Below are 16,990 nucleotides of genomic sequence, written 5' to 3'. Positions count from 1 at the left end.
GCGCGCGTTAGAAGTTAAGAGCACTGCATCACAGAATGCGAGTTCTGTGTGTAAATTCTAGTTACCTATTAGTGCTCATTATTGCTTGTTAAGAGCTGTTATCAATGCTTATTAGCTTGTTAAGCCAATTAAGTTATGCAAGTTGTTAAAGAATACACTTGGATTTTGGCGTGGATCTCTAGCCACGCTAATATAGACTCTAATAGGCCTCCAATATCTCTGCCTGTGTGTGGAGGAGGCGCATGAGTACACGTATAGATGAGGCGCATATTTTCAATAGCACATGTTATAAAGGCAATTCTGTAAGGTGTAATATAAGGCACCAGTTTGCAAAGTGGATAAAAAGCTGCACTTACGCACACGGTTTGTGCTGTTAATTGGCAGTTACACACGTGAGTGGTGGGCGGTATTCTGTAAACTTGGCACATGTGTCGGGGCCAGGTTCTGTAAATGGCATCTAAAATCTAGACCCGTTCAAAAAAGGCGCTTAGCTCTATTCTATTCTATATAATGCACCTAAAATTAGGCATGGTGTATAGAATACTGCATAGGGCCATGGAATACGTCTACATTTAAGTACAGCCATTTACACCACTGAAAACCTGGTGTAAATACCTGTGCCTAAATATAGGTGTGTTCCTCCAAATTCTATAACAACGAGTGTAAATTTGAGTAACGCCCACAATATGCCCACACTCCTCCCATGGCCACACCCCTTTTCAGCTATGCGTGTTAGAATTTTATATGCACCTGTTTTTAGAATACGCTTAAAAAGAAGGGCGCATAAATTCCCATTATTGCCAATTAGTGATGATAATTGTTTATCACGATTATCACTGAGTGGCCCAATTTAACGCACGCTATTCACCACACCTTATGTAGAATCTGGGGGTTAGTGTGTAACTGCAAATAGGCCATACCCGTGAGCATGCTATCTAACAACCTCATTACGCTTATCTTAGCCACCCAGCACTGGCTCCTAATTCCATTTTGCATTTGGTATAATTTTCTCTTGCTTGCAAATTAAGGTAATCTATTCAGGGTCCCCTGTTTGTTTGGGGGTTTTTTTTGGCCTGTTTTGCTGCTTGGACAACTCGGCCTCTTTGCTCCCAGTAACAGAACCAGTTTGTTCTACCATCTCCTATAGTTATTCATTTTGAAATATATAGGGTGAATTGCTTTTGAGTAGGGTGGAACTGGTAGACGTGAAGCGTCTGTTTACTCTTTCCAAAAATACTAGGACTAGGGGGCATGCAATGAAGCTACAAAGTAGTAAATTTAAAACGAGTCATAGAAAACTTTTCCTTCACTCAACTTGTAATTAAACTCTGGAATTCGTTGCCAGAGAATGTGGTAAAGACGGTTAGCTTAGCGGGGTTTAAAAAAGGTTTGGATGGCTTTTTTAAGAAAAAGTCCATAGACCATTAATAAAATGGACTTGAGGAAACTCCACTACTTGTTTGTGGGATAAGCAGCATAAAATATTTTGTACTTTTTTTGGGGATCTTGCCAGGTATTTGTGACCTGGATTGGCCACTGTTGGAAACAGGATGCTGGGCTTGATGGACCTTTGGTCTGTCCCAGTACGGCAATACTTATGTACTTATCTAGTACCAGCCTAGTGGAATACATTTATGCAGTTCTCTGCATGATGACTAGTCCAGATCATGTTTAAGGGAACTCTTAAAATTTCCTTATTTATTGGGATTTGTGGTGTCCCTTTCCGAACAGGAGCCTGGGTTGCACATTTCTTTCTTGGTTTTCTATCTTTTTAGCTATCCTTGTGTGAATCACCTTGTCTTTGATTGAAAGGTGATAAACTAAACCCTTCTAAATGTCAGTCACATGACTGTGAAAAAAAGGTTAAGGTAAGCAGTTAATTATGTATTTCTTGAGAATGGTGGCACAGGTAGTGATGATATGTTATTGTCAGGGTATATTTGCAAGGTTTGGCCATTCTCCAGTGTTAAGACCTGTGTAAAAACAATGTAAGAGGAAGATAGGAAGGATCCTGTTCGTCTTCCTTTGGTTTGCCGCAGTGAGCTCATTAATGCAGGTTCTGTTACCATTCTAAAATCTGAGAAGGCTGGACCAATGGACTTTTGCATGCATGCCCACAGTAATCAGACACAGGTGCTGTTTCCTTTGAGTTGGGTCTTTTTCAGAATTCTACAGGTGCCCAAAATTCCCTTCAGTGGTCATCAGATTTCATGTGCTTACCACAGAACCTACCACATAGTATGTGTCACTAGCACTGTAGAATGTAAGCACTGTGCATGACACAATATACTGAAGACAGATGTTAAAGTGCAAGGATGTCGATGTCATTCATAGAAGGAATGCATGTTAATAGCTTTTTAATATATTTTTTCCTTTAGATCCTTATGGCAATCAGGCAAAAAGGCAAAGGACAACGCAAACTTTTCAGAAGCTTATCCAGAACTATGGTGAGTTTAAGGAACAGTTTTTTTGCATTATTACTCTTTTCTGGGAAGAAAGGGCTTTTTTCTTCCTCGCTGCTTACAGAAACTAGTCCATTCAAGTCCCATTGTTACTATTGTATGCATCTTTTAGTTCCTGCTTCTTGCCAGCAAGACTGATCCTCAGAAAAGTAGTCATCTTTTTATTTATTTATTTATTTATTATTCATTTATTTTAAATACTTGTATTCCGCCTACCACCTAGGCGGGTTACAAAAAAACACAAAGAATAAAACAAACAAAATCCCTATCTCTCCCCCTTTAATCTTCTTTACACTGACCAGATGTGGAATCTCTCTATCTATTCCCTCCAGTTAAACAGTTCAGCCCCCATTGTGAGGGGTTCCCCCTTGGGACCTCGTTTTGGTCTTGAGGGCTTTTTCCAAGCCGTCCTTTGAGCCTTTGAAGCACTTGTCATCAAACACCAACTTTAGTGGCTGTTTGTTTGGCTAGGAGAGTATCCAAATAGCTGGCTCTTTCTTTCAGTGATCCTTACCTGTCCTTTTTGGCTCGCTCCATTTACCTAGAAAGGTACCATCCTTTCTTCCAAAGATGGTTTACCCCTTTCATCTTTATTAGGTGATTGCGCTTCCAGCTTTCTTGGAGTTGGACGAATCGGCTCTCCGAACCATTGATAAGCTGGATATACAAAGAAACTTCTACTACTATTACTAATCATTTCTATAGCACTACTAGACATACGCAGCACTGTACACTAAACATGTAAGAGTCAGTTCCTGCTCAACAGAGCTTACAATCAAGACAGACAAACAGGACAAATAAGGCATTTAGAGGGCCTTTTACTGAAGGATAGCTTGAATTATCTGCAGCAGGTCCCATTTTATTCCTATAGGCCCTGCTCCAGATCACTCAAGCTAATCTTTAGTAAAACACCACCCCCTAGGGAATTACATATAGTGTGAATAATAAAACAGACATGAGTACTGATCAAGTGAATAGGAGCTAGAAGTTAAAAGCAGCGTAAAAAAGGTGGTCTTTTAGCCTAGATTTGAATACAGCCAGAGATAGAACTTGAACGTACTGTAGGAAGTGTATTCCAGGCATACGGTGCAATAAGATAAAAGGAGCAGAGTCTAGAGTTGGCAGTGGAGGTGAAGGGTACAGCAAATAGAGATTTACTCATTGAACAGAATTCCCAGGGAGGAATATAGAGAGAGATTAGAGTGGAGAGGTACTGAGGAGTTGCAGAGTGAATGTACACTTGTAAGTCAATAAAAGGAGTTTGAACTGTAGGCGCAAACAGATAGGGAGCCAAGAAAGTGACTTGAGGAGAGGGCTAATATGAGCATAGCAACACTGATAGAATATAAGTTGTGCAGCAGAAGTTTGAATGGATTGAAGGGGAGAGAGATGGTTTAGGGGGAGACCTGTAAGAAGAAAATTGCATTAATCTAAGCATGAGGTGATAAGAGTGTGGATAAGGTTATTGTGCTCAGAAAGGAAGGGATGAATTTTGGGGCTACAGTCTGTGGGATTTGTGCAGAGGAAGAGATAAAGGAGTCAAATATGACCCCAAGGTTACATGCTGATGAGACAGGGATGATGAGCGTGTTATCCACAGAAATAGAGAATGGAGGAAGAGGAGAGGTGGGTTTAGAGGGAAGATAAGAAGCTCATTCTTGGCCATGTTCAGTTTCAGATGACAGTGAGACATCCAGGCAGCAATGTCAGACAGGCAGACTGAGATTTGGGCCTGGATTCCTGCTGAAATTTGTGGAGAGGTAGATCTGGGAGTCATCACCATAAAGATGACACTGAAAACCATGGGAGCAGATCAGAGGACCAAGGGAATAAGTATAGATGGAGAGGTCCCAAGACAGTCCTGAGGTACATAAAATTGATAGTGGGTTAGTAGTAGAGGAGGATCCATGATGGAAGAGATGAGAAGAAAACCAAGAAAGAACAGAGCCCTGAAATACAAATGAGGACAGTGTATCAAGGAGTAGATGATGATCAACAGTATCAAAAGCAGCAGATCAAGAAGGATGAGGATAGAATACAGGCCTTTGGATCTGGCCAGGAACAGGTCATTGGAGACTTTAGCAAGGGCTGTTTCAGTTGAATGTAGAGGGGAAAAGCTGGATTGAAGTGGATCAAGAATAGCTTGAGATGAAAGAATGTCAAGACAACAGTGGTGAACAGCATGTTCAAGTAGCTTGGATAAGGAAGGGGAGAGATGAGGCAATAGTTGGAAGGGCAGGTAGGGTCCAGTGAAAGTTTTTTGAGGAGTGGTGTAATTACATCATGTTTGAAGGCATCAGGAACAGTTACAGTGGAAAGTGAAAGATTGAGGATATGACAGATAGAAAAGATGACAGTAGGAGAGAGTGGGCTGAGTAGAAGGATGGGAATAGGATAAGAGAAACAGGTAGTGAGTTTGGAAGAGGAAGGAAAATGTGCAATTTCCTCTTCACTGATTTCCAGAAAGGTGGCAGGGTTGAAGGAAGGTTGAGAGAATTTATTTATTTATTGCACTTGTATCCCACATTTTCCCACCTATTTGCAGGCTCAATGTGGCTTACAAAGACCTGTTATGGCATCCCATACCAGGGTAAAGAGTACAATTGGTGTTACAAAGAAATCAAGGTAGACAAGAGGATCTGGTCAAGCATTTCTGAACGAGAAATTCTGACTAAGATGTTTTATAGTTAGTTATGTTATGTTGTGTTCTAGTTAGTTATGGGTTATCGTGGTACGCATTGTTGAAGAGAGAGGTTTTCAGAGATTTGCGGAAGTTACTTAGTTCGTTGATCGTTTTCACGTTAGTTGGAAGTGCATTCCACAGCTGTGCGCTCATGTAGGTAAAGCTGGACGCGTGTGTTAGTTTGTATGTCATTCCTTTACAGCTGAGAAAGTGCAGGTTGAGGAAGGTGCGGGAAGATCTTTTGGCGTTTCTGGGTGGGAGGTCCACAAGTTCGTGCATGTAGGTCGGGGCATCTCCGTAAATGATTTTGTGAACAATCGTGCAGATTTTGAACGCGACGCATTCTTTAAGTGGGAGCCAGTGTAACTTCTTTCTTAAGGGTTTTGCACTTTCATATTTTGTTTTTCCAAATATGAGTCTGGCTGCAGTATTTTGGGCTGTTTGAAGTTTTTTTGATGGTCTGTTCTTTACATCCAGCATAGAGTGCATTGCAATAGTCCAGGTGACTTAGTACCAGTGATTGTACCAGTTTCCGAAAAATGGCTCTCGGGAAGAAAGGCTTTACTCTTTTGAGTTTCCACATGCAGTGGAACATTTTCTTAGTTGTATTCTTCCCGTGATTTTCAAGTGTGAGGTTTCGATTGATGGTTACTCCTAGAATTTTCAAATTGTTTGAGACAGGGAGGGAAAAGTTTGGGGTGGTTATGGTGGTGAATTTATTTGTGTTGTGAGGTGAGTATAAGGCATTGTGTTTTTTCTGCGTTGAGTTTTAGCTGAAATGCATCCGCCCAGAAGTGCATGATTTGGAAGCTTTGGTTGATTTCGTTGGCGATTTCCTTTAGGTCACGTTTGCACGGGATGTAAATTGTGACATCGTCTGCGTATATATATGGGTTGAGATTTTGATTGTCTAGTAGCTTGGCCAGAGGTATCATCATTAGGTTGAAGAGGGTAGGAGAGAGGGGGGATCCTTGGGGGACTCTGCATTCGGGTATCCAAGGGGCTGATAACATCGCGTTAGTTGTTACTTGATATGTTCTTGTTGTCAGGAATCCGTTAAACCATTTAAGAACGTTACCTCCAACTCTAAAGTACTCCAGGATGTGTAATAGTATTCCATGGTTGATCATGTCGAAGGCGCTGGACATGTCAAATTGTAGGAGAAGTATGTTATTGCCGGTTGCAATAGTTTGTTTAAATTTATTCATCAAGGTTAGTAGTACTGTTTCTGGGGGAAGGAAGGATGAAGGTGACGTGATTTGAGAACTCAGGGTTAATCTTTATGAACCTTGTTACGGAAGTACTCAGCCATAGTCTGGGGAAAAAGTGAAGGGTGGGGGGATTTGAGATGGAGGCATTTTGAGTAGAGAGTTCACTGTAGCAAAGAGGGTTGGAGCCAAGAGAGTTTGTCAACTGAATGAAGTAGTTTTGTTTAGCAAGTGAAAGAGCAGACTGGAAGGAAGTCAGCAAGAATTTGAAGTTGGCATGGACACAAGATTTTAGCCAAAGGCGTTCATCAGGTTGGGTACAGGAATGTAGGTAGTGGATTCTAAAGGTCAGCCAAGGCTGGGGTTTGGTATGCCTTACAGAATGGGGAATGGGTGGAATGTATCTAGAGCAGAGGAGAGAATAGTATTATAGGAAGAGACAGCCTCATTGACAGACTTGAATAACATTGTGGTTGAGAAGAAGGATGAAACACTGCAAGGGTCAATAGCTTGAAGATTCCTAACTGTATTGGTGGAGATTGGACGGGCCTGGGGTGGGAGGGTGATTAATTGTGAAAGTTATCAGATGATGGTCAGAAAGGGGAAGAACTGAGGTGGTGAAATTGGAGAGTGAGCAGTTGGAGAAGACAAGATCAAGGCAGTGGCTATTCTGATGAGTAGGGGTAGTGGAGCACAGCTGAAGATTGAATGAGGATGTTAAGAAACTGAGAAGAGTCAGAGGGGACATTAGTATGAAGGTTAAAATCTCCAAGAATGAGAGAAGGAGGTAAAGGTTCAAGAAAGAAGAAAAGCCAAGAGTCAGGAAGAAAGGGACTTAATTGGAGGGAGGGGGGTTGATAAATGATCTGCTACTTGGAGAGGCAGAGGAGTGACTAGACGAATGGAGTGGACTTTGAAGGAAGAAAAGCAGTGAGTCTGAGGTGAAAGAAGAAGTTGAAATGTGCAAGAAGGTGAGAGTAAGCAGCTCAACACCACCTCTGAAGGGTGAGGTGTATGTGAGAAAAGGTAACTTCCATGACACAGGGCAGTAGCTGAAGCAGAATCTTCAGGTCAAAGCCAGTGCAAGCAGATGGAGAGTATGAGAAAGAGAGGTCGTAGATAGTTGGTCATGAATTCTCTTCATATGTCAGACAGGCTATTCATATTGTTTCATGAGCCATGCAAAGGTGAAGTGGTCTCAGATTCTACTATTGCCTTTTGGATTAAGGCGGTCATAAAAGCAGCTCACCTGTTCGAGCAGAAAGAGTGTCAACAGGTGTTGGAGCTCACTCAGCTAGAACTCAGGTGAGTTCTTGGGTGGAAGCTTAAGTGGTCAACCTTGAGGATATCTGTAGAGCATCTCCTTGGTCCTTGCTGCATTCTATTCTGCTTTGGTATACAACTCACAAGATAATAATCTTCAGTCTGGACAGATTTTGCAGGATGATATGAGAAGAGAAAATTACCCTTGTATTTCCTTTCCTTGATTCCTGCTAGACCAGTCAAGGGACACACTCAGGAGGATGGTAGAGTCCTGGAGGTCCTTAACTTTGAATATCCGGGTTTATTTTGACCACTAAAAAAAATTAACCAGCTATGCTGATATTCAGCACTAACTGGTTAACATTTTAGCAGTCAAAGATAGGCCTGCTATTTATGCGGCCTATTTTGACTGCTCAACATAGCTGGTTTGGTGCTGAATATCTGGGTGCTGTATAGCCGCTAACTGGGATATTCAGTGGGAAATAACTGGTTAGGCACTTAAATGCTGTTTAATTGGCCAGGAGCCGTTCCTGGCTGATTAAATAGTTTTGAATATTGGGGGGGATAATGTCATTTTATGTAATGTTATTTACTGTGTTTTTCTTTTTCTTATTCTATTTTAGTTCCGTCTGTGTCTGAACAGTCTACAGCAACTCCACTCAGATTTAATGGGGAAGGAATAACTATTAAGAAAGGTATGCTTATGCTTAATTATTCTTTCCAACCCAAGAGAAGTTAGATGGAGATTCTCAACCACTTTTCTGAAATTCTTGTCTAGGGACAAAATAACTCCTTTAAAACTTAACAGGCTGAAACTTGGCATGAGGCGAAAATTGGTAAAAATGCATGAGTTCAAACAGGCCAAATTGTACTTGGGGTTTCAGAGAAATAACCCCCCCCCCCCCCCCCCCCTTTTCCTATCCCAAAAAAAGAATTGCCCAGTTCATTTCTATGGGAAGAGCGCCAGCTTCTGTAGCATAGAAATTTAGAGTGAAACATAGCAGTTAGTGAACAGGCAAGGCAGTTTAAAAAGTGAAACGCCCTACAGCCCCACCCATAACTGTGACACCACCATGCAAACTGCCCATCTCCCAACCACCACACCACATTGCAGACTGTCCCACAACCCAAAGCTAACCGCTGCAATTGCCATGCCACTCCCCTAAAACTACCTCTTCAAATTTCCCCACTCAAAAAAAAAATACTCTCCAACTTCACCACCCCTAAAAACTACCTCCCTCTACAACTACCCCAGCCCCAAAATTAGTCCCCCACAACTGCCTCTACATGCAGTGAGCAGGTCCCTGATTAAGCCATTGGCAAACCTTAAACATAATATTATGTCCACATGTGTAGAGAGATTTGGATTGCCTTTTTTCAGAAGTCAGCACAATTTTACATTTAATTTCTAGAAGGTGGAATAACGGATAATATGTCTGGACATTTTTCTGAGTTCTGTAGTTCTCTCTGCTCCCCCAGTGTGAGTGAACCTGCTCTGCCTGCTTCTATTGTAACTAGCAGCAGATCCTGTGGGTGGTAGGATCCAGCCAATGGGAAGGCAATGGGGGTGGAAGACTAGAAGGCATCTCTAGTCACAAGAAGGAAGGAGGTGATCTGCAGCATAGAAACTTCTGGAAGTGAAGCTTCTGCATATGTGTGTTGACCAGGTTTTATATACCATCATTCAATAAATATCAAAGCAATTTACAATATAAAATAATCAAAAAGAGAGTATGAAATAAGGAGAAGGGAAACAGTCTGGCTGGCACCACATATTCTTCCTACTGCAAAGACAATTCCTAACCACATCTCCCCCCCCCCCCCCCCCCCCCCCCCACAGAAGCTTGGCAAAATAGATAATTATTGAGAGAGGACTTACATCATGGTAGTGATGGTTCTTGTTTGAAGACTTTTGAGGAACTAATGTGTAAAAGGCAGATTCTTGGGTGGAAGCTAGATGTGCTGGGCAGATAATTAGCAGATCTCAATTGTTGCGATGAGGTAGGGAGATAAGAACATCAAAAAGTGCTGCAGGTACCCTGAACGCAATGACTGTCTTAAATTTGACTCTATAACTCACTGGGAGCCAGTGGTATTCCAGAAATAATGGAGTAACATGTTTTTGTAGCATTCACGATGGACTTGGATACAGGTGTTCTGTATTAACAGTAGCCATCTCAAAGCCAATTTCAAAGCCAATTGGCATATGCCATTAAACAAGGAATTATAATAATGAAGTCAACTGATAAGCACTTGTAACAAATCATGAATGATGTCTTTTGTCAGCAAAGAACAGATGGTCCTAATTTGTTTTAATCACTGAAGCCCAGACCAGATGTATTCCACATATTAATAAAGGTGGAAAGAAGAGCGAACAACTGTCAGCATGGTTAAAGGGAGAAGTGAAAGAGGCTATTAGAGTCAAAAGAACATATTTTAGAATATGGAAAACAGATCTGAATGAAGAAAACAAGAATCGGCATAAGCACTGGCAAGTTACATGCGAGGCAACCTATGAAGGAATCTGTGGGATCATTAGATCTTCAAGGAGTAAAAGGGCACTTATGGAGGGCAGGGCCATAGCAGAGAGGCTGAATGAATTCTTTGCCTCAGTCTTAACTGAAGAAGCTGTAAGAGATCTACCTGTACCAGAGATGGTTTTCTTTCAAGGGTGATGATGCAGAGAAACTGGAAGAAATCTTGGCGAACCTGGAAGGTGTACTGAGCCAAATCTGTAACCTGTTGTTAAAATCGTCTGTAGTACCTGAAGATTGGAGGGTGGCCAATGTAACTTCAGTTTTTAAAAAGGGATCCAGGAGTGGGGTTTAGTTGGGACAAAATGTTTAAAAATGTTACGCAGCTCAAACACTGTAATGGTTGATTGTTTATTCTGAGATGGCTGTACCTTGATATAGTTTGAATTGCAATAAATAAGAATAATAATAAAAAAAAAGGGATCCAGGAGTGATCCAGGAAATTACAGACCAGTAAGCATGATATCCGTGCTGGGCAGAATAGTGGAAACTATTATAAAGAATAAAATCATAGACAAACATGGTGTAATGGTACAGAGTCAACACGAATTAAGCCAAGGGAAGTTTTGCCTCACCAATTTAATTTCTTTGAATGCATGGATAAACATGAGACGGTTGATGTAGTATATCTAGATTTTTAGAAAGTGACAAAATCCCTCATAAGAGACTCCTGAGAAAATTAAAAACCCATGGGATAGGAGGCAGTGTTCTATTATGGATTAGGAATTGTTTGATGGATAGAAAACGGGGTAGGTTTAAATGGCCATTTTTCTCAATGGAGGAGGGTGAATAGTGGAGTGCTGTAGGGATCTGTACTGGGACCGGTGCTATTTAACATAGTTATTAATGATCTAAAAATGGGAATGATGAGTGAGGTGATTAAAACGCATGTGGATTGTGAAAAATTGCAAGGAAGACCTTAAGAAGTTGGAAGACTGGGCATCCAAATGGCAGATGATATTTAATGTGGCCAAGTGCAAAGTAATGCACATTGGGAAGAAGGATGCAAATCATAGTTATTTGATGCTAGGTTCCACCCTAGGAGTCAGCACCCAAGATAAAGATCTAGGTGGTTTTGTGGGCAGTATGCTGAAATCTTCTGCCCAGTGTGTGGCACCAGCCAAAAAATCAAACAGAATTCTAGGAATTATTAGGGAAGGGATAGAAAATAAGATAAAGAATATTATATCATCTTTACGCTGATGACTCCCAGATCTCTACCTCTCCACACCAGAAATCTCAGCCGAAATCCAGGCCAAAGTATCAGCCTGCCTGTCTGACATTGCTGCCTGGATGTCTCAGCGCCATCTGAAACTAAACATGACCAAGACTGAGCTTCTCATCTTTCCCCATAAACCAACCTCTCCTCCTCCCCCATTCTCTATTTCTGTGGATAACACTCTCATCCTTCCTGTCTCATCAGCTCGTAACCTTGGGGTCATTTTCGACTCCTCCCTCTCTTTCTCTGCACATATTCAGCAGACTGCTAAAACCTGTCGTTTTTCTCTAATATCAGCAAAATTCGCCCTTTCCTTTCTGAGCACACTACCAGAACCCTCATCCACACTCTTATCACCTCTCGCTTAGACTATTGCAACTTGCTTCTCACAGGTCTCCCACTTAGCCATCTCTCTCCTCTTCAATCTGTTCTAAATTCTGCTGCATGACTAATATTCTGCCAGTGTTGTTACGCTCATATTAGCCCTCTCCTCAAGTCACTTCACTGGCTTCCTATCTGTTTCCGCATACAGTTCAAACTCCTCTTATTGACCTATAAGTGCATTCACTCTGCAGCTCCTCAGTACCTCTCCACTCTCATCTCTCCCTACATTCCTCCCAGGGAACTCCGTTCACTGGGTAAATCTCTCTTATCTATACCCTTCTCCTCCACTGCTAACTCCAGACTCCGTTCCTTTTATCTTGCTGCACCATATGCCTGGAATAGACTTCCTAAGCCGATACGTCAAGCTCCATCTCTGGCCGTCTTCAAATCTAAGCTAAAAGCCCACCTTTTTGATGCTGCTTTTAACTCCTAACCCTTAATCACTTGTTCAGAACCCTTATTTTATCATCCTCACTTTAATATTCCCTTATCTCTTGTTTGTCCTGTTTGTCTGTCCTAATTAGATTGTAAGATCTGTCGAGCAGGGACTGTCTCTTCATGTTCAATTGTACAGCGCTGTGTACATCTAGTAGCGCTTTAGAAATAAGTAGTAGTTATAATGCCTCTGTATCGCTTCATGGTTCGACCACACCTTGAGTATTGTGTGCAGTTGTGGTCGCCGTATCTTAAAGATATAGCTGAATTAGAAAAGGTTCAAAGAAGAGTGATCAAAATGATAAAGGGGATGGAACTCCTCTCATATGAAGAAAAGCTTAAGAGGTTAAGACTCTTCAGCTTGGAAAAGAGACGGCTGAGGGGGGATATGATGGAGGTCTACAAAAACATGACTGGTGTACAAAGGGTAAACGTAAATAGATTTTTTTTTTGTACTCTTTCAAAAAGTACAAAGACTAGGGTACACTCAAGGCAGTTACATGGTACTACTTTTAAAATGAACATGAGGAAATATTTTTTTCACTCAACAAATAGTTAAGCTCTGGAACTCATTGCCAGAGGATGTGGTATCAGCAGTTTACCATATCTGGGTTTAAAAAAGGTTTCCTGGAGGAAAGGTCCACCGTCTGCTATTGAGGTACACATGGGGGAAAACCACTGCTTGTCCCTGGGATCAGTAGCATGAGTCTTGCTATTTTATTTGTGATCGTCAGGTACTTGTGTCCTGAATTGCCCACTGTTGGAAGCAGGATACTGGGCTAGATGGACCATTGGTCTGACCCATTATGGCTATTCTTATGTTCTTATAACTTTTAAATTCAGGATCTAGAATGACTCCAAGAGTTTTGAATGAGGATGTCTAGGCAATTGAATGTCCCTTAAGATATGGAGAAAGCAAAGGTGTAGTAGAATTACCATTGACCCACATCACTTGACATTTTGTCTGGATTAAAAACCAAATGGTGTGTGGTAAGTCATGTGACCATTCTAGACAGTTAGCAAGAGGCTCGAGATCCAACAGTTTAGTGTCAACATAATAGAGCAGCTGAATATCATCAGCAAAAAGAAAGGGACTGAGATTATATAAGAGTGGTGAGAGTAAATAGAAAGATATTTAAAAGAACTCTGCTAGAACTGAGCCCGTGGCACTTCCAAGGTGCTACTCCAGACCCAAGTGAAGACAGTCAGGATAGAAGAAGCTGGTGATTGACTACATCAAATAGTGCAAAGATAGCAAGGGAGATTAGTAGAGCATATTTCCCTGTGTCAAGCTGAAACTTAATTTCTGCTACCAAAGATAAGAAGCAAGTCTCTGTGCTATGATATTGGCCGAAACCAAACTCTTGAGGATGAAGTGAATTTGTTTTGGCAAGAAACTGCAGCTCTAGCAAAACTACTTTCTCTGATTTTCTAAATGAAAACGTTTAGAGACCAGGCAGTAGCTTGAGAGGCTGGTAGGATCAAGAGGATGAATTGTAGCCTATTCCAGTAATTGGGAAAAAGCCCATTTGCCAGGCTGTGATTCAGCAAGACTAACATGGAGTCGGATAGATCTAAGGATGGTCCTTTATTAACAAGGGCAAAAGAGAAATGAACCTCCTTCAAAATTATACTTCAGTGCATTTCTATGGGAGAAGCAGTTTCAATAGCTGTAGTTTACATCACTCTAACACACTTGTGTTACAATGATGTATACTACAAACTTAACACAAAGGAATCCTCTAAGGAAGGCATGAAACCAAACAAGCTTAGTGGTGATTAGATAGCAACACCAGTAATTGAGAAGCAAAGCCAGTGTTGGGCAGACTTCTGCAGTCTGTGCCCTGATCATGTCTGGACAGATTCAGTTTCAGTAGTTGGAGAACAAGTCCAGTGCCAGGCTGACTTCTACGATCTGTGCCTCGATCATGGCTGGAGAGATTTGGATGGGCTGGAGTGGGCTTCTTTGAACTGCTTCAGTAATTGGAGAATAAGGCTAGGGCTGGGCAGACTTCTATGGTCTGTGCTCTGAAAATGGCAAGGACAAATCAAGATCAAGTATGCATATGCAGTATTGCATCATACCTTATGCTATGAATTTATCTTTTTGGGCAGACTGGATGGATCGTACAGGTCTTTATCTGCCGTCATCTAATACCATGTGTGCGTAGAACACAAAAATATGTACCCACCCACACACACATGTGCATTTATATGCAGAGGGGTTGGAAAGAATTCCACGAGCCATGCTTTTAATGCTTTCCCCACTTTTATAACTATACTAATAGAAACCCAGTCCATTTGCTCCACTCATTATACTGCTTCACACTTCTCACTACCCTTTCTTTCCTCATATTTTTACATTCTCTCCATCGCTCCTTCACCCCATGAGCTTGACCCTAACAGTATCTGTAATCCTCAGATCTGTAGCAGTGACGGTTGCTTCCAGCTGTTCTTGCTTCCTTCCATTCCCTATGGGCCAAACCTACGCTGGATGCCATATATTTCTGCATGAGTGACGCTAGCTCTTCCATCTAGTCCTTATCCACTGCTGATGCAGTATTTATTAACTTATAAACACTGGCCTTCACACAGACAGGAGTACCATGTGTGTACCCACATTCCCAGAATAATGGGTACAGGTTATTTATAAAAGATCCCTAATGTTAACACTTAGCAAAATTTAGTATAGTTTTCCTTCCATAAAAAATGTCTCTGTTCATTGCAAATACCTACTATAATACTGTAATGCTGGGAGTCTTGTTTGAGATTAAATAAATTGCTGAGTAATTTGAGTATAATAATTCACCTTGGCTTCTGACATTGTAGAAAATTCTGAGTTGTATTTTTTTCTCTAACATCTTTATCCTTTTGTGTGTGTTTTGTTTTTGTTTGTTTTGTTTTGTTTTGCATCCCTTAGAACCAGCTGTATTGTTTCCTCAACTGTTATGCGAGGAAGCACATTTGGGAACACATCCTGTAAGTACTACGTCAATGCATCCTTTTCATCCTGTAACTAGATCCAGTACAGGTATATTCTGTGCTATGAATACACATCATCCCACAGTGCCACAGAACAAGCAAATAACCCTTCCATCTACCTGGCCTTTACTGAGCTCAGGCACACCAATAAACGCGATTAATACCCAACAGCAAAACAGCAGTTCAACAGACGTGCATAACTCAAGACTGGAAAGCAACAATTCACTCCCTGAAGATGTTCTGCACTGCCTAGATCTCTCGTCACAGTCCATGTACAGGGATAACAACATAAGCACAAATGCTACTGGACCATCTTCTACTCCCCAAACAAATATGTTTAATGTGACTACCAGCAGTCTAAACAACCAGAAGCATTCCTTGAATGTCACTGCACCCTGCACTGGCAACGCAGAGACTTTTGAGGTGAGACACTCAACTGTGAACCCAGAGAATACATATCACACCTTGCTGAAAGCAAAAGAGCACAGGAAACCACTCTTTGCACAACTTTCTGCCAATATACTGGCAGGAGCCACTAACTCTAACGCATCTTCCCACAGTTCACAGACTAGTGTGTTCAACTCGGCAAACTTTAGCCTCCAAAATGGTATTCCCCTTACTGCAGGTGACCAGAATCAAACTTGTGTTCTGAATCATCATTATTATGGAATGGAGGGGAACCAGATTGAGGAGCATTACAACTCACTGGAAAACTTTAATATGGACATTGAATCGATTTTGCAGGGCTTGTCTCAGTGAAAAGAAAAGCCGAATTCCTAAGATACTAGTTTTTCAGCAGGCTGTAGGTTGCTGTGTTTTTCCCCCCCCACTTTTATACGTAAACCAGTTAACTTGGGCATTCCCTCTTTAGTGAACAATTGCCTACCCAAATGAAAATGATTTGATTTTTAAGTTATACCTCCTTCCAAGGATCCCTGCCTTGGGCAATTTACGTAACCCTCCATGGCCTCGGGTGTGAAACTTAGATTGTACAAGGAAATAGCTATGATACACGAGTATAACTCACCTTGATCTCCGATTTGAAAAGACAAATTAAAGCTAAAAACCAAATCCAGATTTTCTCCCTTGAGTGAGAGGGGTAAAGTGCCTTAAGAGTCTCTCTAATGGAATATATTACTGCTACTAAGTGCTAAAGCCTAAACCAGTGTAAAAGAGAACGGTAGCAGAGGAGAGGTAGGCAATGATAAGAACAAAGATCTGGAGTCCTGCGTTGTAATAAATATTGTTCTGCAGGGTTCCACTTCATTTTTGAAATAATATTCTGGGGTTGGGGGTGGAGGGTTAGGTTTTGTGTAGATAAGATAATTATCCGTTAAAATGAAGTTAATTATTATACAGTATTTTTTTTTTATTTCTAAAATGAGCTGATGGTCTTATTTTTCATGTGTTGTTTACTTTTTCTATGAATTATCTATATTTGCTTTCTAGCAAATTAACCCTTTGTAAATGGTAATGACTATGTCATTGTGAAGTCTACTTGATATTTGCTTTAAAATGAAAGAAGGTTCAGGGGAATTGACTGTGCATCAGTCCTTAAATCTAAGAAAATTCGTCTTTATATATAGACTGATGTAAAACAGCAAGTATTATTTGAAATCGCATTACTGTCTTCTTTCTAGGTAAACTGTATAAATGAAATACACTTTTGATCCCGATTCGCTAATCGTTTTATTCATAGACATGGAATGGGAAAAAGGCCTTAATTAAATGAGGCCCTTTATGGCCAAACAATGGAGTCCTTTACAAAGGTGCGCTAGCGTTTTTAGTGCACACTAAAAATAAGCACGCACTAAACGTTA

The 16,990-nt window shown here is 41.1% G+C and overlaps 1 protein-coding gene across 1 annotated transcript in view; it reads left to right on the top strand.

Annotated features, from left to right (window-relative positions):
* The window catches only part of REL (REL proto-oncogene, NF-kB subunit), an 85,970-nt gene extending 68,980 nt beyond the window's left edge, over positions 1-16,990 (top strand). Inside the window, exons 9-11 of the mRNA XM_030196188.1 lie at positions 2,379-2,447; positions 8,240-8,311; positions 15,109-16,990. Coding sequence (XP_030052048.1) covers positions 2,379-2,447; positions 8,240-8,311; positions 15,109-15,929 — 962 coding nt within the window. The 3' untranslated portion in view covers positions 15,930-16,990. The remainder of the gene's footprint in view (positions 1-2,378; positions 2,448-8,239; positions 8,312-15,108) is intronic.

This window comes from Microcaecilia unicolor, chromosome 3 (assembly GCF_901765095.1).
Source record: "Microcaecilia unicolor chromosome 3, aMicUni1.1, whole genome shotgun sequence".
In the NCBI taxonomy this organism is placed as follows: Eukaryota; Metazoa; Chordata; class Amphibia; order Gymnophiona; family Siphonopidae; genus Microcaecilia; species Microcaecilia unicolor.
Note: the sequence above shows the minus strand (reverse complement) of the source record. Positions and strands in the feature narration are given on the sequence as shown.